Consider the following 21,739-nt stretch of genomic DNA (forward strand, 5'->3'; position numbering starts at 1 on the left):
ATTATCGACAAAATGGAATTTATTTTCAGAAAGTGAAATTAATTCACTTGTACTCCTGAGAAGCAATGCAGACCAATTACTGGTGTGTACAGGGCTGGTGACACTTGTTTCCAGAGCCATTTGGTTTTCAGACCAATTCCTGCCTCCTCCCCCTCTCCCCCCAGATTTCACAGACAGGAGGCCCTACAGGCACACCAAAGCTCATCACCATCCCTCCTCCCTCATGCACCACCAGTCTGGCTCCTGCTCAGCCTCCCAGCCATGTTCTGAACCATGGCACCATTTAAAAACCTGCCCAAAAGGAGTCAGCTAGTGCAAGCACGCCCTGCTGGAAGGATATTTTCTAGCACACTTGCCAGTTTTATTTTGCTGGAATTTAAAGAATGAGAGAACAGCATTTTCTACAAGCATGTAATTCCCCATATAGCTCCAGGATGCAATCCTGATGAGCAGAGTTTGAAGTTTTGAATACATACCCTTGGGGATGAAGATTTTTTTATAGCATGGTTCTTTCAAGTGTAGCTGGAAAATGAAGATGGTAAAACAGATTTCTATAGAAACTGGTAACTGATATATTTCCTTCCAGAATCATACAGATTTTTTAACCTATCCAAGTCTTCCTGACCTACCTAAATTTAGCTGGTGCAGCCGTGTAAGGAACTTAATTACCCATTAATTTGTCCTGAGATATGGTAATAATGAGTAGCTGCCAAGATTTGTTTAATATCAGCATTTAAAAGCTGTAATTTGGTTAGCAATATATTGAGGATTGCTTTGTTCTCCCTCTTAACCATTTGCCCTACATACCAAAACACATCTAATTACATTATATAGTGTTCTTCATTTCACTGCCTGGAAAACCTGACAACTCACTGAAACACTCTTCACTGAGACTGGCTGTGAGACAGACATGCCTAATATATTAGCTTTGGGTTTTCTTCTCCAGTTAAGAAATATGAATGATACTCTTTTTTTATCCCTTGTTTAAAAAACACAGATAATTTAGTACATAACCATGAATAATTTATTAGAAGAGAAATATTAGCATAATTTCAATTTAAAAAATCAAAGTTATTCCAAACTAGTAACTAAATATAAACATTAAAAAAATAGCATCTCTTATAACAAATGTTTTTATACAAAAAATTAATCACTAATTAATTTCTAAGATGATGGATTTCTTGTACACCATGAAAATAACCATTAACTTTGTTTTTTTGACATTGTTAGAAAATAACATTCTTTTATTATTAGTTGCTATTTTTAGTATTAGTATTATTTATGCACAAATAATATATACTATATATACATTATTTATGTGTATTTTTCTATATTTATATGTAAATATAGAAAAATATATAAATTATATATATATAATTGATGTATAAATTACTGTTGTTTATGTATAATAGCGATACACAGGTCCAGTAGAAAACAGAGGAATTTTGCTTGGTATAAGTTAATTATTGCCAGCAGTTGGTATATAAGGAGTCCACACCCTTCTCAAAGAAAGTATTATGACATATCTTTAAAAAATGCCAATGCACATCCATTCAAGAACTGGACTGGTTGCTATTTCTTACAAATAACTCATTTGGTCACACCACAGCGATGACTCTGTAAGCAAATAAAGGGGCCACGAACTATGCAAAAGCATTTCTTTTTCTCTTTTTTACAGTCAGTATTTTCTTCAGTTATTCTTTGAATTGTGTAAAATTGTGAAAAGCAATTCAAGTTTTTCTTAAAGAACAAACTACAAAATCCCCTCCATCTTTAGTCTTTTTATTATTTGTATTACTTGTTTTTAACTAAAAATATTTTGAAGCTTGAATCTGGTCAATAAAACCAAAGTACTCTCTACATTAACTAAGAAGTAATGAAATCCTGCTGGATTTTCTTCTCTGAAGCTTTTTTAACACAAGCATTTTAACATCAAAGAATTGTTACGAATTTCATCACTCAAGCTCAAAAGTACTCCAAACTGATAATGTATAGAATGTCACTATATGTAGGAGGCAAATATATTTTTGGTGAAAATGTCCCTTTTGCAGGGTAACAGTGATGCCACACAAATGTATGAAATATAAGCAGCAATCCTTTTGCAAAGGATGAGCTTTCTTTGGCAGAACAATTTTCCATCCATCCAAACCATCCTCTTCTACTAAACCTTTTGAACATTAGAAAACATATAGCCTGCTTCATGAGGAAGTTCTGCTTGGCATATAAATTTCAGCTGATTAAAACCAGTTTTTAACTGCTGAAATGCTGGCATCCTCTGGCAAACGTTCTGGACTCACACTTAAAAATCCAAATATTGGAAATGCTGCTTTCTGATGAGCTTGTCACCAACCACACATCTGATTGCTGAAGTTACTTACTTACAAAGTGGAAAACAAAGAGGATTGTAATGAGTAACCCATGGGCTGTGCGAGCTTTTTTGTGACAGGAAGATCAGTGACCACAACTGAGGAACTACAGTACTACAGTGCAGTTACCAATCTTCAAGGCCTCTGGTAGGTTAACATATTGTAAAACATCTAATAGGGGTGAATACTCTTTTTTAGGAAAGTCCAAACTCAAAAAAAAAAAAAAAAAAGACATTCTGATGTTTCTCACCCCTTGCCTACAGCCCATCCTCTACCTAGTATTTTTAGAAGTAGTACATGGATTGTAAAATGGATTTTGCACTTATAAAAGAATAAAAATTAACAGGACTGCTTTATTATTAATAAAGAACAATACTTTTCCAGAAAATGAGGGAAAAATTTTGAAAAGCTTAAATGGGTTCTAATGAATAGACGTCTGTATTAGGAAGAAGTATGGAAATAAGTAAAGCCCCTTCTTAATCCTCAAAATATAAAACAAAGTGGAAATTTTTCATTGCATGTTCTGGTTTTCTCCTGCCTTTGAATACTTAATTCCATAACCTCGTGTAACTTTTTAAGCCAGTAGCAACTGTTTTCAGGCCTCTAATGAATTTTCTTAAACTTGGTCTTAGTTTAGAAATAGAAAAGTACAGGCACATACAGGGATTCACAATCCATTCAGGATTCCTTGGGTAGAAAAGCTGAGATGTATTAAGAATTGTATTTGCTAAAATTTTTTGTGACATCTAATCAATGTTCATTCAAAACATCAAAAATGAAAAAAATCTTGCATAAAAGTTTGTATTAAAAACTAAAGGGGTTAAAAACACTGTTTTCTTCATATTATGTCTCCAATGAATATCCTTCATGTAGAGTATCTGCAAGCTCACTTGGCAATAAATTATAAAAACATAAAGAAAGCCAGAAATATTAAGGCCATCACCAAGATAATAGCAGAGTACCTGCCACTTCAGCAAGGATTTTCTTTTATCATTAAAAGAAAATTCCATTTTTTATACATGGCTTACAAAGACCATTCTTCTTTGCTAAAATTTCCCAAGAAGAGATGCTGCATAAAAAAAGGATCATGTTTTTCATCGCCTAACCTATAATCACCCCCGGGTTTCTGTCATGCTAATTACTGAACATTTTCACTCATTACTGCCAATAGCTGACATAAAGAGGAGTGGTCCACACTTAACAGGCCTCACAGACAAATTTCAATAGGACTGCAGAAAAGTAGAGCATTCTAGTAAAAATGGGTGGGCTGAGTTTGCAATGTCTGATGAACCCTGCTTGAGTGTTTCACTGACTGAATAAAACGTTGTCCTCCTCATATGCCAAAGCTGGGTCTTCCATGCTCTCCAGCAAAGTGTGACTGGTTTCAAATTCATGCTGGGGCAGTGATGGTTCTTTAGCAACAGTGGACATCAACTGACTCCAGGTGATGTTAGTGTTTTTGAAAGCATGCAGTAGGAATATGCCAATGATGATGCTGCAGAATCCACTCAGGGTTCCAATGATATCACCCAGTTCCATACTACTCCACTCCTTGAACAAGATGATGGAGCACGTCACCACTGTCGTAGTGAAGCACACGTAATAAATGGGTGTCACCAGGGATGTGTTGAACACGTCCAGTGCTTTGTTGAGATAGTTGATCTGGGTGCTGACTGAGAGCACCAAGATGCCCACCAAAATGTAAACCAGTGGATGGCGATAGGCTGGCTTCCTCTGCAGCATCTGTTTAATGGCAATGCCCAGGCCTTTCACAGATGAGACAGAGAAGGCACCGATGAGTGAACAAATTAAAACGTAGATCAGTATATTTGTCTGACCTCTCTTTGGAGCCACAACAACGATCAGGACAAGGGCAACGATTGTTAGCAGAACAGCAAATGTAACAAACGCTGTAAAAAAGAAGAAGGAAGAGTAATGCACATGAGATACAACACCAGACAATGCCCACAAACATGCTCAGAGTTGTTGAGTGTCCTAGACACTTCCCCATGTGTGCAGCATGTGTTCACTGCAATTGCATACAGACCTGGATCTTGCAGCTTTCTTTCCATCTCATCTAGAGAGGTGACCTCCTCCTCCTCTGGAGCATGGATAACCATGACTGTTGATCCCAAAATGCTCAGTACACAGCCCAGCTTTCCATGAATATTCAGCTTCTCATTTAAAAAATAGGATGACAATATAGCACTGGTCAGCAAAATAGAAATAAAATGTTCAGCTCCACCAGCCACAGAAGACATTCAAAATCTCTCTGTGTAGTATAACAGAAAACCTCTTTTGAATTTGGATATATAGTAAATCAGCCTGAAACAATCAAATTGTAAGGAGTTTTTCTGAGAAAGTTGGTCATGACCAGAAAGGCAAGGTCAGGTTTTAGGGAGTTTAGCAACCTTCATTGCTTCCCTCCAGGTTGTAAAAGGGTCCAAATTGCTAAGGAGCTTCCCATTCCTGATTGCCTGGGTCAGGGTATGCACTCTCACTGTAGATTAACCACCAGAGCTGTTTCTTTCTTCCAAAAATGGTTCGGAGCACTTCATTTGCCATTTTACAACCAATGCTCATGAGTTTTGGAAACTGTTCCTCATCCCTCCCCGGGCTCTCCCACCCAGGCACACTTTCTGCCTGGCTTGCCAGGACGGCCCCCAAAGCTCAGAGGAAGGCATGTGTCCCCCATGAAAGAGATCAACCCCAGGATCCCCACGGGGTTGATTATTTAACTTAAGGACAATAACATGGCCTAAGTAACACCACTCACAGGGCATAATTAGCCTGTTAGAGAACAACCTTGGGCACAGACACAGGCTTAATGGTGTGTGAACACACTCACAAATAGTTATTCAACCCACTGATCAAAATACAGACATTTTTGTCACACAAGGGTTCACTGACATGAAGTTCTAACCACCTCTCTGTCTCATGAAAATTTGAGTGATTGCTATCCCCATCAAAGCAGAGGGCAATAAAACTCAGGCTGTTTTTGCACAGCAGCAGCCAGGCAGCCAGGTTATCTGCCATCTACCAACATGCTGACCCCAGCACCACTGCAGGGACTCAGTTACATTAGTTTTGCTATGACAGAACAGCTGCAGTTTGAGCAGGTAGATTAGTGCAAGCTTCCTTGGGTTTTTTTTGTTTGATTGGTTGGGTTTTTTTTTTTTTTTTTGTTCAAGTAATTTTTTTGTTTTGTTTTTAATATGTGGTGCATGTTGTTTTAAACACAGTGTCTCATATAATATACTCAGTTCTTAAAAATCAGAGTTTTACATTTAAAATACTGTAATTTCATTTTGCTAAAAGATTATTTCCTATAAAATTTTTGTATGCACAGTCCATGTCTTTTCTGCTGCTATGATACCCACATTACTGTATGTGCTTAAGAACTTGGAAATAATTTTTTCTTCATACATAGGAAACAATAAGTCTGTGAAGGATATTTATGTTTCGAAAGAATCACAAATTTAAATTGTGGATACAGAAAAAAGCTTAGATTGTCTTTGCCTTCTTTCCAGATAGATTTCAAAAAGACAAAACAAAACCAAAAGGTTTACTAAGTGTGCCTTAATATGAAATAATGCTCCTATAAATATAAATGTTTTTGAAAACATTCTGTGAAGGAATGCTGTATTTTTATTTAAAGTTTAGTCACAGCCAAAGAACAGGATAAGAGTTTTTTAAAAAGCTTCAGTTCTCTAGGAATAGATGAATTACCTTCTATCAGCAATATACTTTGTTTATGCTGATAAGAACTACTTTGTGATCTAGGTGGAAAGCTACTGGCCTTTGCAACAAGACTTTTGATTCTATCTGCCCAGAGAACTCAGTTCTAAATAAAGAAAAAATATCTTTCCACCAAGCAACAAAAAGCAATATTTGCCCATAAATTCCTTTTCAGCTTTCCCATTAAAAATCTCTACTTTCAGCCAAAGACAGTATTTTTTCCCTCATGTAGTGAGCAGTTCATTTGCCAAGGCTTGCTCCCAGTTGGTACTGACCTTATGAGAACACTCAGTGCACCCAAGGGGGTAACTAAGGTTGCAGGTGCAAAGGCATAGGCAGCAAAGTTTGCAGCTTCTCCTAATCCCACTGCAGAAGAAAGAATATTTGGATCAGCTTGGAGGAGGTTATTAAAAGGCACGCTATTGTAAATATTTTGTATGACAACTATGATAGCAAATACAAACCAAAATCTTTTTTCTGCATTATATATGCACATTTTTATTTCAAAATTAGCTGCATAACCTCTTCTGGAAGTAATAAATGCTGAAGAAAGTTAAATGCTCTTCTCCTAAGTACTCCTAGAAGCTGGACAGATGCAATTCCACAGCATTTGACCAGATATTAAATAAAAGATGGTTACTCTGCAAAGAGCTCTCAAGACCAAATGTAGTATTTGAGACGGCATATGAGAACAGCTTCTCATGAATGTGATTGCAAGGACATTTCTTTTAAGTGAAGGGAATGAAAAATCAGACAATAAATCTCTTTAAAACAATTTGCTTTTTGTAGATTTACATATAGGCTGAGAGGAAAGAGCTGACTTACTTGATAGCAGTCCAGCCCACCAAAGCCATTCCTTCAAATAAGAATATCCACCTTGTCCTGAAAAAGAAAAATAACCTTATCTTAGAAGAAACAGATCACCTTATTGTAAGAAACAAAAAGTACAGCTTCACATTTGCACTTACAAAGTACCAAAAGAGCATGTTACCTGGATGCAAGAGGAAGAATATTTGATTTTGACTGACATTTTATTAACCACTCTACTGCTTTGTCACTTGGACTTCTAAAAAATGTTATTTGAGTAAATATACACAGAGGGGAAGTTTCAAGCAAAAGTAAAATGTTTATAAAGTTTGTCAGTGAGCTTAAGAAATGTTTCAAAATGCTCTTCTGGGACAGATCCAATATATTCATACAGTCAACTGCAGTTTGACTCTCCTTTTACTTTAGGTTGGAAGAAATTAGGAAGAAAAATGCCCCTGTGTACATGATTTTTTTTATCATAAAACATAAGTATATATAATATTCAGTATCAGAGTTTTTCAAATAACCGAATTCTCTGGAATAATATTTTGCAATAAACACAACAAACAAAAGAAAAATTGCTAATGCTATGTATTTAAATCCATGCAAAGGAAATTATGACAGTGCAACTGTTCTTCTTCTAGCTGTTCATCTGTTGACTTTGATGAAGGGATAGTTGTACTAACTGTAGAAGCTTGTGTAATAAACGTCATTTCTGCAACTCACTGCACTCACTTTAAAAAAGCAGAGCAAAACCAAAAAGCTAAACCTAGTTACCAGCTTACGACCCTCCATCTCAAATGAGGGGGAAAAAGATTGAAAAAAGAGGGAGAAGGGCATTTTGAAGGGTGAGACAAATGAAGAATTTGATTTGGGCAACTAATTGCTCTCAGTGAGGAAATAGCACCAGCTCACTAGATTTAATACCCCCTGCACCTCCCATAGTCCTACGAGTTCTGAAATCCCAGTCCCTGTAATCACACAGAGGGAAATAGTACCATGTCTCCCTCCCTCACCAAGACAGGACTTCTGATCACCAATAAAGTAGTTTTAAATATGTGATCTGTGACTCAAACCTTGATTTTGTCAAGTTACAAGAGGTGTCTATGTCCCCAGCAGGAGCAAGGAGGGCACCATCACTTACCAGCTCGGGTGACTCCTCTGTCTGCCAGTTTCAAAAGTCCTTTCTTCTTCAGTATGAAACTAGAACCAATAAAGATACTGGAGCCTATAGCCAAAGTCAAGCCAATGTAGAGGTGGTATTTGCTTCCAGAAGGCATGGAAATGCTCCAGTGTGTTTCATTGTCTGTCCCCTCCATAGAGGTGAGGAGAGGAGAGCGTGACTCAGACACGTTGATGATCTGGCACCATGCCTGGCAGGAGTCACGGCAAGAAAAAGAGAGCACAGCACCTGGGAGCAGAAAGAGAAGGACAAATGATTCACAACACAGGCTCATCTCTGGAAGAGCCCTGTGCTCACTCATTTTCATGTCTTTGCAGAGCACCTGTAATTTCTGACTGTGCAAATAACACACAAAACCCATACAACGCAGACAATGATGCCCTGGGTCACTACCCACTCCTGTAGTTCATAGGTGATTACATTATTTTACATCCGTATTTTGCACTTCATTGGCTCAGACAAGCACTAAGGGAAATACCAAGGAATGCACAAAAAAAAAAATATTAGCTTCAGTTTAAAATTCAACTAAAAAAAAATCTTAAAAGCTAACCTGAAACCTCAAGATGAAAGGGCTCCTTTTTGTTGTGCAGAGACCACAAACATATAGCCGAATCCATGATTTTGGACTTTGCCTGTTAAAGTAAGCCTGCTGCTATTCAAGGCTTCTCTTTTTACATTGGTAGCTGAGATTGGAAAAACAAATGGAAAAAAAAGGAAGGAAAATCAAAGAGGGAGCAAATTCTCACTGCATATGGGCACTAAGACATTTTATGAAAACTGTTCAGTGAATACTGTGTGAGCCAAGTCTTACTTAACCAATCACAAAATTTTCAGGTGAAGACCTCATTACACCTCACAGCAAATTTAATCTAAGCTCAAAAAGCCCTGGGTGGAGGTACATCCCAGGCCACAGGGGACAGTTCCCCCAGCCATCCCTGCAACACTGCTGGAGAGCTGGGTGATCCCGAGCAGAGACCAAAGCTTCACACTCAGCCAGCCAAGCATTATCAGTATTGCTATGATGACAGTCTGTGGGAATAATATCATTGTTATCAGCCTAGATTTGTTGCTAGAGGAAGAACAGGTACTGCATTTCCAAGAACAAAAGGAGTTGCTTTTTTGCATGGGGACGCAGGAGTCAGGCAGCAAAGCTGCAACAGGGCTCAGGCATTCTAGGCTGACATCTCAGTTTGTCACAGTAGAGTGCATCAGGCAACCAGTGTGGATTACAGAATCTAGACTGGAAAACTTTTAAGAACAGCCTTTTTTGAAAAGAAGGCTTATTGTGAAGACATGTTAAAATGTGAAACAATTTGCAGAAGTACAAAAGCTCAGTCCACTGTGATACATAGGAAGCTGGGGATGCAACAAATAGTTTTGTTTTCCATGTTTTCCCTGTAATTAAAATAATGCATGAACAATTCATCCTGAAGAGTGACAGCATCAGTAATACACTCCCTTTTTTTCTTTTTTTTTCTTCTCCCCTTTCCCAACAGAAGAAATGCCACTTGGGGACTTGGTAGAAAAGGATGTGACTCTGTGCCACACTCAAGCTCTGGAAATAAAAATGCTAAATCAAAAGTACTTCACTGAACAATTAACAAGAAGCAGACTTGGATAATTCATTTAATAAAGTTTAACAAAGAATTGTTAAAATACATAAGATCTTAAAAATATCATATTTGCAGTTGGCAATGCTGGTATTAGCTCTGGGAGACAGCACCTTTACAAGTAAGGAACTAGCGTGAGTACCTGCTCCCTGTTTTCTCATTTCATACTATACAACAAACATACTACAGGAAGTTATCATTTTATTTGAAGGCTGTGCAAACACATTTACTTGTTTGCCAAGAGTGTTTCCATATAACAGGAGTTGTTATGTATTGCTAAGTCAGACTCAATAAAAATGTTCCTACATGATAGGTATGTTCATATTCCACAGCTGAAGATTAAAATCTTAGAGAACTTAGATCAACATGTAGTTACCATTGCATAGTATATAGGATAGATACTATTCTACACTCTTATCATTATTAGAAATTACAGTTGGATAATGTAAAAATACAGAATTAGCATTTGCACCTGGCAATATTTTAAAATCCAAAACTATTAGCATAGTCTTAGAAGAAGAAAAATTTGCATATACTTGTTTTGACATAATTAGTGAAGAATAAATCACAAAACAAAATTACAGAAAAGTCCTTTAAGCATAAATATATTTTCTCTTAGTAAACACATACCAGGGCAAGATAAAAATGCCCCTGCTCATGGCATGGGGGTTAGTTTAAATAGCCTTCAAAGGTCCCTTCCAATCCAAACTATTCTATTATTCTGTGAAAAAAAACAATGGAGAGATGAATGAAATCCCTTAGCTCCCAGTACCTACACTGATGCTAAACCAGGATGGTGTGAGAAGCAGTAACATTCCTTACCTTTAATTAAATGAAAACATGAAGATAAACACTCCTGATAAGTACAGCTCTTCAGTTTCCTGCAGCAGTAAAAGCAGCTTTCTATCAGTGCATTGGGTTTCTACAGTGAAGAAAATAACAATTTTCTTCCCCCTTTTTGGTGACTGGTGTACTTTCATTTAGCTGGAGATAAATGGCAAGCTTATTTCATTTCATGTGACACTACTGCTACTTTTTCTGTGTTCTAAAGTTTTTCATTCTTCAGCATACATTACGACATCAAATAAGGAAAATTAATCATGCCACTTGTACTAAGTCACCCAGTGACTGCCACAGGTTGTTTCTCTCCTTTCTGAATTACAATCTTTGCCCATATTCACAAGGAAACATTGGATTTGTCCCTGAGAACAGTAATTTTGAATGCTTATGATCTCTGTTTATCGCACTGAGCAGCTTCTCATAGTTAAAGAAAAAAAAAAAAGTCGTTTGTTCCACTTGCATGAAAAGTGGCATGTAACTGCAGTGATCAAAGAACCACCTGAGAGATGGGAAGAGGAGGCTGATCTGGGAATTCCTGCTATTTTATTAACCCTCTGAACAGTATGAGGGTCACTTGGAAAGGCTGAGGAAGATGGCAAACCACTGAGGCTGCCTGGCTTGCTCAGCACAGAGTTTCTGTAGCTAAGCAAGTTTCACCTCCTGCTTCCAAATGTCAACAAACATGAACCTGTCAGCAGAACTCCTCCTTGCAGAAATAATCTCTCCCAGCTCTGACTCAAGGTTGGCAACAACAGGAAACCAGTCTGAGCCAAGGCAGCTGCTGGTGTAACTTCTAAAGTTTTTTTATGATTCAGCTTTTTTTTTTTTTTTTTTCCTTTTTTTACCCTCAAACACCTGTATATTCTCCATCTGGCTGGTAGACCAGCCACCCCGGTGCTATGCACCACTTGTGACACATCTAACTTGCTGTCATTCTGCAGTCCAGGGCTGACTTGCCCTGGTTAGTGACAGCCAACTTGGTTCTTAACCTGCCACTGAAGATACTGGTCCTAAGTCATCTCGAAAACTAATTGCTTTAATTAGGCAATAATTTAACCATCTCTAATGAGCTCACTCAGTTCACCCCCGGCAGAAACACGAAACGTCTTTCTCGGTCACCCAGGAAATACCAAGGCCACCTTTGCCAAGGCACAGCTCCTGGGGCCGAAAGTGGGTGTATCGAGAAGCCGCAAGGAATTCTTCCCTGGCACACCTGGAGTGGAGACTCACAAAAAGCACAAAACAAAGCTGAGAAGATGTTTAACCCGAGGCAGCCGCGGGAGAAGCGCAGGAGCTTCCCCGGCGCTGGACAAACGCCACTCCTCGGGAAACAGCTGGGTGACGCCAGGACGGAGGAAAATCCTACGTGGGGCTCCGGACACCGGGGGCTACAGGGGCACACGGCCGCGCCCCGAGCCCCGCGAAGCCTCCGCGCCCCGAGCCCCGCGGACCCTCCGCGCAGACCGAGCCACCCCCGCGCCCTCCCGCGGTGCCCCGGCCCCCGCGGCCGCGCAGACACTGACCCGCACGGCAGGACGGGCTGGCGGGCAGCGCCTCTCCGGGCTCCATGGTTGCGAGGCTCCGCGGGCTCCCCGCCGGCGGCTCCGCCCGCCCGGGCGCGGCCCGGCGCACCTGGGCGCGCCCGCTCTCCGCTGGAGACGAAGGTGGCGTCCCCGCCGCCTCTCTGCACCCAGCCTGGGGGGGAAAGGGCACGCAGGGCTCCAGGAGTGACCCCCAATGGGCTTTCGAGATGGTTATCAAGTCCCAGACCTGGGGAGTTCTGTGGCCCCACCTGAACACTGACTCCAAAGAAGAGCGCGCTCTCCTGAAGTACTTTGGCACCATTTGCCTCTCCTGGGAGTTTCTACAGACTTAATTTTCTTCCACTTCGCAGCTGGGAGAAGACATGAGCAGTCTTGATGTGCAACCACTTATGTCTGTGACAAGCTGCCTGTGCTTGCTTTGGCCAGTGGATCTGCGGGCAAGCAGAGAGATCCCCCAGCCAAGCTATGGCAGCGTCCTAGAACAAGGGCAGTGCCCGGTGATGCATACCCTGAGATTACTCCCTGTGCCTTAACAGGCTCCAAGTTGTTACAAGAAATAATTACCCAATGAATAGTTTCAACTAAGGTCTTGGTTTTGACATGATTAAGTGAAATACATTTACAAGATGTAACGCTTAATAAAACATGTTGCCCAGCAAACTTCCTGAGACACTCTGCAGACCTTTAGCATGCATAAGGATTTCTCTAACTGGAGGCAAAATTGCGAATTTAACACACCTCCACTGATCACCTCAGGGACACGCAGGACTGAGGTTAGAGCTGTAACCAGGCTTTGCAGCACAGTACCAAAACTAATCATCATTGATTTTGAAAAGTTGTACCATTGGGGCATACTGCTGAAATACATTGACATCAGCAAAATAACTTGGTTTTCCTTGGCTTGGGTATCCTTGACTTTGCAGTCCTGTGGTTAAATGAAGAGATCAGTTTCAATGTCTCATTTTTAATTTGTGTATTTATTTTTTAGCATAACCAGCACTCTGTATGTTAGGAGAAAAGGAACATTGCATTTGCTTTTTGTGATTTGAATTACCATTCCACTTTATCTTTACTATGTCTACACTATAACAACTTCTAGGGAAGGTGGCCTGGATCCAGTGCAGGCTGCATAACAAATAGTTTGACTTCTCTGCTTTTTAGCAGGTTACTGCTAAAAAACCAGAGCAATATTTTTAAATGGTTTTTGAAAGAGTTAAATCAAAATTTTAAAGCATAATCTGGAAGTTTGGGAGAAAACTATGTTCTTCTTGTACAACATAAGCATGCCTATAGGATAAAAACACATATATGGACAGATGCATGTCTGCAGTCTGCTTCAAATTCCTATTTTTTTTCTTGGTCCATCTCATATCTGTCAACTCTGTGTGTTCATATCCCTGTTTCTGAAAAAATGTGTCAATTTTTGAGCTTGCTGCAATCCTGCAAGTGACTCTGTTGGCAGATCTGCTCAGAAGTGGAATATCCACAAAGTCCTGCTGAAGCAGCAGAGAAGGTGGTGGAGGGTGAGCTGCCAAAGACCACCTCTTCCTCTGGCACAGCTCTTGCTGACCTGCTGCTCACGGCTTCACTGTGGTGCAGTACCCAGAGCAAGAATACTGAGAAACAACACAGCTAACACTTCTGTAGATGGGCCTCTGTACCAGCCAAGTCCTTTAGTAGGCCATGGGCATCAAAGTCTATTTAATTAATGAATAAAATATTTACTCTGATTCACACATTTGTTGACAGCTGGCTGAACATGACCCAGCAGTGTGCCCAGGTGGCTGGGAAAACCAATGGTTATCCTGCCCTGTATCAGAAATAGTGCGGCCAGCAAAATTTTTTCCCTCTGAAGTTGGCACTGATGAGGCCACGCTGTGAATCCTGTATTCAGTTCTGTTCCTTCACTACAGGAAGGACATTGAGGTGCTGGAGCAAGTCCAGAGAAGGACGGTGGAGCTGGTGAAGGGTCTGGAGCACAAGTCCTCTGAGGAGTGGCTGAGGGAGCTGGGGGTGTCTAGCCTGGAGAAAAGGAGGCTGAGGATAAACTTTACACCTCTCTACAGCTGCCTGAAAGGAGGCTGTAGTTAGAAAAGGGTTGGTCTCTTCTCCCATGACAAAAGCAACTGGACAAGGAGAGTCAGCTTCAAATTGTGCCAGGGGAAATTTTTCTTCACTCAAAGGGTTGTCAAGCATTAAAACAGGCCACCTAAAGAAATGGTGGACTCACCATCCCTGGAGATATTCAAAATATGTATAGATGTGGTAGTGATGGGTATGGTTTAATGAATGGGTATGGTGAATGTAATAGTGTTGGGTTAACTTGTACTTAATGATCCTAAGAGTATTTTCCAGTTTACATGATGCTATATACTTATTGTTCCTTGGCTGAAAATCTTTAAATGCTTCATATTTTTACATTGTAATAAACTGCAAAAACCACTATGAGACCCTTTTTCTTCTGAGCAAAAATATGAAGTCACAACAAACTTGTGACTAACAATCCAAGTCAATGGGCAGATGCAAAAATCTTGTAATCTAAAATATTATTAAAGAAGAGAGTAGGCATACTTCAGGTGTAAATACTTCATTGATGATTAGCCGTTTTCATACTCAACTTGTTTTGAAGAACTTTGAGACAATGTCAGGAAGAAACAAACTACATAAAAGTAATTTATCAATATAACAATTGGTATATTTTTCTTTATTTTGGATAACATGTAAAGGTCAAATGGGAAAGAAAATAAAGTATTGATATACAAGCTTATCAACTAACATAATGAGGAAAAAGATGCCAGTTTACCATTCAAAATTACACTTATGACTGATTTAGACCAATGCCTGGATCATGAGCTAATGCAAATCAGCACAGACCCATTTAATTCCCTGGAGCTGTGCCAGATACAGCTAAGCACAGATCAATCTTTTGTGTATGAAGTAAAAATATGCATGTACTAACAGTTAAAGCAATTTTGTGGCAGTTTCCATTTCTCCCAAAGAGGAGTAAGTGTCTTATGAAACCCGGCTATGCCCTTCTATGTTATTGTACTATTTCCCCCCCCCCCTCCCATTAAATGTTTGGAAAATGCAAGAGAAAATTTATGTTAAAGTTCTGCTACTTAGGTAGTTACATAACTTCATTAACTATGTAATATATGAAAAGTTTCATGAAACTTTCCTTAAAGTCAGCAAGCACTGACTTTAATTGTTGATCTTCAATAAAAATAGAAGCACCGACTATCTAGCCAATTTTAATCTTTTACATTTATAACTAAATCAGTCATTGTAAACCTCATTTTTGTGCCTTAGTAAATCCCATCTTTACCTCTGTGTCAGCCATGAACGATTTAATTACCATAATATGTGTGTCTCTTTGGCTTTGTTATAAATTCTCTAATCTTGTTGAGGATTTTTTTTTATGTGCATTTACATTGAGTTCCTTATGCAGTATTGAATTATATTATCATAAATACTGAAGATGATGACAACAAGTTTCACCACAATTAGAAAACCTGTTCACTGTGCAACTGGTTCAGGTGCAATCATGAAGCAAGATCTATCTCTTTTATTATTATTTAGGAAAATTGCCTGTGGCATTTTTAAATCCTGTTATCATTGCTCAGCTTCCCTGTTCTGCATTACTCGGCCAGCAGTTGTTGCTACACGACAGCGTCCAAACATGAGTTCTGTTCAATACAGAAGCTACAGACAGATTCATTACCTTGCCTGGCATGCAGCCACACAAAAAATACTGAAGTAGATTTTTGAATGAAGCTCTGACCATGGGAACTCTATCTTCCCCACTACATGGTGATTTAGTGCAGACCTGCAGGAGCAATACTGAAGAAAGTAGGTTCAACTGAGAAAAAAAAAAAAGGTCTCTAGACTGAAGTTAAAAATTATTAGATTGCTGTACTTGCTGTGTAGAGATTAATTCTATATATGTTCCCTTATAAATGCCCAGATATTGCCACCTTAACTCCTTCTATACTACAAAGAGTGAGTAACATGCAAGGCTAGAGTTATTAAACCTTTTTTATCTACAGTGCACTTTCTACCTCTCTTATTGGTTGCAATGTCATATATTGATAATTTTTGTTTAAGCTCCTTTTTATGTGTAAATGTTTCAGCATCATTATTCTGCACAACCAACTAAGATTTCCTGTGTTATTTTAACTTGAGATAAAATTCTGCTAAACTGAAGTACTGACTGTACAGAATTTCTGGAGCTCCTGTAGGGTCACTACAATTATCCTAATAATACCATTGAATAAAGATCTAGTATTTTCCAGAGAGTTTTCTGATAAGCCAGTCTCTCTGTTCCTTGCAGGTTTCAGGCTGGGAGTTGAGAAGACATCTCAGGGGAGAAACACCCACCAAACGTGGAAGACACATGGATAGTCTTACTGCAGGTTCATCTCAGGGCACAGAAAAAACTGTCAGGCATGGCCAGACACACTGTGGACATTTCAGAAGTGCTAGTCCCTGTGCAGAGTAGTCATGCAGAAACTAGGGTCTGGACCTGGAGGATGATGGTGAGAGGCTTTGACACAATGTTTGAACACACTGTGCAGTGCTCTGCTCTGTGCCTGAGAGCACCTGCAGTGCTTTGTGATTCCAGCCTCATCTGCACATTAGAATCCAACACACCAACACACATCTTAAATTGACTCTATTTCACTCTCCATCACCCTTAAGTAAAAATACAGTACCACCTACTGGTGGAGACACTGTTGGCACTGATGGTTTTCTAGACAAGCCTCACTGGGGCCAACTGAGCTTCATGACACTGAATTCTACACAAGAGCATAAATAAGCCAGAAGCCCTGAAGTCTTCTCAACTACAGCACTTCCAACATGACGCTAATTGCTGAAATCACATCAGCACTAGAAAAAACAGAACAATATTTGCAGAAAAGAAGCCTGCCAAAACTGTGACCCCAATCCAAACACTCATCTGTTTACAGAGCTTCAACATAGAAAGCTGAAAGACAATGTCATGCTATTAAAACCTGTTTATTTATAAGTCATACATATGTGTAATGTATCTAGTGTTTTGGCTATGGCTATCTGAAATTACATGTAGCCTTAAGAGGATTGAGAAGAATTACAGATGATGACAACGCAAGGTACAAAAAGAGATTATAGTTGGCCTACTAAAACAATAATCTGTTAGTGCAGTCATTCTCCCATCAGTCAAGGTTACTTCACTGGAATACAGAATGAAAGGAAAAATATCCATGAAAAAATATTGACATTAAACTAATATAATTGTCAGTGAAGTCAATGACAGCTAAGTAACTGGCTTTTAAAGGAGGGCAGAATTGACACACCGTGTTGAGCTTATCCAGAATTTGTCCTGCAAACTTCTTCACAGGTTAGTAAGGTCCTGACCACTGTCAGACAAGGAAGCGGCCAGGCCTAGTAGGACTCATCTTCCTCTGTTTGAGAGCTTTGAAAAATTCCAGGGCAAACCAATAATAATTAAAAAAAAAAGTTAGTTTTGCTTTGCAGGACTTACTATTTTATAAGAAAACTGGCAGTTCTATACCAAATTAAAAAGGTGTATCAACTCCACATAACAAGGCATATGTCCCAAACATTTAGTGTCACCACATATTCACAGAATCTTTGCTCAGCACTGAACATTGACATCTTTCAGACAGCAAGACAGGGAAAAACCCTGGAGAATGACAGAGGTAAATCAGATCAAGATTCAGTATTAGCTGGATGCAGTAACCTTCTGAGATTCTTTTCATATCTATGATCTTAGAATGAGAGATACATTTCAGATCTTCAAAGACAACAGTAAAGCATAAGCCAGAATTTAGAAGATTATTCACTTTATCTATTTGTTATGTTGTATATCTTACTCAAAACTGGTGTAGGTGGCTTCCATTGTGCATGAGATTATACATTTCCTTGTTGCCCATTACTATCTTATTTTAAATGATTTTTATGCTTTAAATTTCAATGCATGTTCTCTTTTCTGGAAAATGGAATGGCTGTCTTCAGGGTTGGAAAGTCATAGCAGCAGAAGTGTTTAATTTGCTTCTATCATCAGGAGGCTGACATGTGCTGAGCTTTTGTTTTATGATTAAATCCATAAACTTAGTCACCTGGGCTGCAAGATTTAAGTTGGTGTCTATGATTGGTAATGGCATTTTTTCCTGCTCCTCTTGGTAATAGAAATAAATGTATCATGATCCTGGAGTCCCAGGGGCTGGACTGCTTTCCTGGATTCTGCTTTTTGTGAAGAAACGTTAGAATGTAATGCAGTAATTTTAGCTGTGTCTCAGTTGTGACAAAGATATAAATTCAAGTTTCAACATTTACCTCTTTTTGCTACTTAAGAATCTTTTTTTTTTTTTTTTTACAAAAATGGGCCATGTGCAAGATTCCAGGTTGAAAAATTAATCACTCAAATTTCAGAGAACATTATTTTCCTCATTCTTACGGTATCCAGCAGTGAAATATGAAAGGTGAGGTACGGAAATTCCATCTTCTCTTTTGAAGTATATGCTCAGATCCTCATTGGGCTTTTCTTGACTCTCTGGCCACTACAGATGCACTCTTGCATATTTCTAATGGAGGAGGAATGCAGCTTCTTAAACCATTTTGCAAAGTTATAATCATACTGAAGTTGAAGATCAGTTCAGTGACGTAAAACTTCATCATCAAGGCATTTTCCACTAAAAATGTATCCACAATTCATTGGATTTTTAAGCATCAAAATATGTTATATTATTTTAGATATTTAAGTAATTTAAAATATTATTTCCTTTTTTCAGCCATATTGTATATACATTAAAATAAACAGGAAATTTCCATTTATGGCATTTTATCTATTACAGTAAAAAAAACCCATTACTACAGTTAAAAAGCATCTGCAATATTAAGAGAACAAGTGAGCAGACAATACTGAATATATAGTTATTTCCAATATTTTTTTCTTCAGTTTCAAAACAGAGCATACTCCAGTATTTGTCACTTCTTCTGCTTGTAGATAGGGCTAGTAAGCTTCTGCTCAGGTGAAGGATAATACTGACTGCCACTGTCACTTTCATCTCCCTCTAAATCTCAAAATCCATCACTTGGTCAAGGAAATCCTCCTCTAATAACAATGTCCTTCCTTCAGAATACTTCAGAGAACTGCACAGGAGGCTGGCTCTTTGTGAAATCAATCAATAAGAAATTTATTTATGAAATGTTGATTATATTTAGCTTTTCATGGTGATTCTGCTTCTGTAGTAAGGAAATGTGGCTGATTTAAAGGACTGAAATCTCTAGTAGAAGCAGCAGATTACATTCCCAAGGTAAGCATGCACACTGCTTGTTGAAATTGCTTATTGCAGAACTGCTAAGGATTCTTAGCATGTTAGAAAAGACAGATCATGCTGTAGCATGCTGCAGATTTCAATGTTAATGAAGATTTTTTTGCTGCTTTTTGTAAAGAAAAGAATTAGATCTTTATATGATGCCCAAATCTGTTCCAGGGTATCCTTATTTAAAGCATTTTCTCTATGAAAATAATGATTAGAGATGTGAATGTGGTGGGCAAGTAAGAAAGAGAGAAATATGTAAAATAAAAGAGCAGAAGAGACAGAAGCTGGTCTTCCACTCATCACAATCCTGTAAAAGGGTAATACTGCCTTCATTTTCTTGCAGCCTTAAAGATTTTGATGTATAGTGATTAATATAATTAGTTTTCAGGTCATAATGCTTGAAAACTCAGTTGTTTATCATAGTAGTTACATTTTTTAAAAATCCAAAGTAGTAAAAGGAACCTATTTGGGATGATACAGTAAAAACCATATGGTAGAAATCTAAAATGTGTCTAAAGAAAGCATCTAATTACCTTTTGAATTTGCTACATAAATATGATAATGTGAAAATGTCCATCCCAATATTAAAAGCACTGTAATAAGTTGTGACAATGTATCAGTTTAAGACAAAATATGTGTGACTACTGAATAGGAAACATGATAGTGATAGAATTTGGTAAAAACTTTGAAAATGCATGAAGATTAATTCAGACACAGTGAGTTTAATGTGATATTTTCTACTGTGCCCAGTATAGGCAAATGCTGTAACAAGGTAACAACAGTCCCCAAACTAAATTTAATTTCTGTGTCTGTCCAACTTGCACTGGGCACATGCTGCACATTAGCACTTCTGTGTCTCAGACTTGGGAACTTAAACTCCGCACAATTTGCTTTTAGACTAGTGGAATTTGAAGATACTCTTGTGCTACACAACCTGACTGATTGACAAGGAAAATAACTTGGTGCAGCACTTACCTAAGCTTGACATTCAAACTTGGTATTTTGAGACTACAGGGTAGTTTATACTTCAATTTCTATGTCACTTACTGTTTTCAGTGCCTCAGTAATATGAAATGTCCAGTCCTGCCTCAAATGGTAGCTCCTCTTTCCCAGCAAATCCTATGCATGGCTGCCACGGCTGTTTCCCCAGAGCACGCAGTGTCCCACAGTATCTCTGCTTACAATAGACACCAACAGAGCCAGAGGAATTTGTTTATTTGAAAGAATGCACAGAAAATTCTATTAACCTGAAGAAGATGGGAATGTAGAAGACACAGATCTTTTTCCCCAGCCTTCAGGCTACATACTCTGGATTGGTGTGATTTTGGACATGTTCTATTTTATCATACTTATCATCTTTAAACTCTAGGGAAAGTGCAAATCAGTATGTCTGGATAGCACAAAGTAAAACTTTTTTTTTTTTTTTTTTTTTTTCTTTGAAACTAAAAAAGATTCAAAGAGCAAAAGTAAACATGAAAAATATATGCCTATGTAGAAATGCTGGTACTGTGAGTACTAACATGAACTGGCTGGCTTACAGCCCACTCTGTTGGAGAAATTACTTCCCTTGAGATTAATGCATTTGCATTTGTCTGGTGCTGAGTTGGACACAGCTTTATTTTGCACCATTATTTGTGTGGCCCTGTGGAGGATATAGGTTTAATCAGGATGGAATTGTGTGTGCCAGCATTAATAGAGCTTTCAGAGCACATGTAAGCAGATAGATAGCGACTTAATTGAATCTGGTGTAATTTCAATCCTCTCACTTTCAAGCAGTAAGTCACAGGAAACCCTGGTACAGCTTTTAGTCTCCTGATGAATCTAACCTGAAGTTTATAATGTTTTAGATATTTAGAATATTTTACATCTATTTATCTTAGACCTGATCCATGCTGGTAAGCATTGAAAGACTGACTAGTAATATTGGACTATAGGCCTATTCATGGAATAACACATCTTAATCTTCAATCTTTATCTTTCTATTGTGTAGAATGTTAGATCTCAGAGCATGGTGTTAATAACATCAAGGTTGTGGGTTTGATCCCTGTATGGGTCATTCACTTAAGGGTTGGGCTCAGTGGTCCTTGTGGGTCCCTTCCAAAACAGAATATTCTGTTATTCTGTGATATTGCTGTATTATTTTTTGTACCATGTGTTGTTCATGTCTGAATGCTGGAAACATGATTTTCCCCTCCTGTTTCCTGTATAGGTGCATTTTTAGTTTCATTGACAAATAAGGGAAGTCAAGTAAGTCTGGCAGCAATGTCAGCTGTATCATTCTGCTCCTCCTTCATGGTGTGCCAGAATACACTGCCTTATGACTGAT

At 38.6% G+C, this 21,739-nt stretch overlaps 1 protein-coding gene across 1 annotated transcript; it reads right to left on the bottom strand.

The window, feature by feature from the left end:
• Positions 1 to 3,158: 3,158 nt before the first annotated feature.
• NIPAL1 (NIPA like domain containing 1) lies at positions 3,159 to 12,389 on the bottom strand. The gene is made up of 6 exons (XM_053941638.1): positions 12,068 to 12,389; positions 8,056 to 8,322; positions 6,930 to 6,986; positions 6,380 to 6,470; positions 4,414 to 4,574; positions 3,159 to 4,276 (listed from the first exon to the last, which is right to left on the bottom strand). Exons 1-6 carry the CDS (start codon positions 12,387 to 12,389, stop codon positions 3,672 to 3,674), a joined length of 1,503 nt encoding a protein of 500 aa, XP_053797613.1. The 3' UTR covers positions 3,159 to 3,671.
• Between the last annotated feature and the right edge of the window lie 9,350 nt (positions 12,390 to 21,739).

This window comes from Vidua chalybeata, chromosome 4 (genome assembly GCF_026979565.1).
Source record: "Vidua chalybeata isolate OUT-0048 chromosome 4, bVidCha1 merged haplotype, whole genome shotgun sequence".
NCBI classification, from domain to species: Eukaryota; Metazoa; Chordata; class Aves; order Passeriformes; family Viduidae; genus Vidua; species Vidua chalybeata.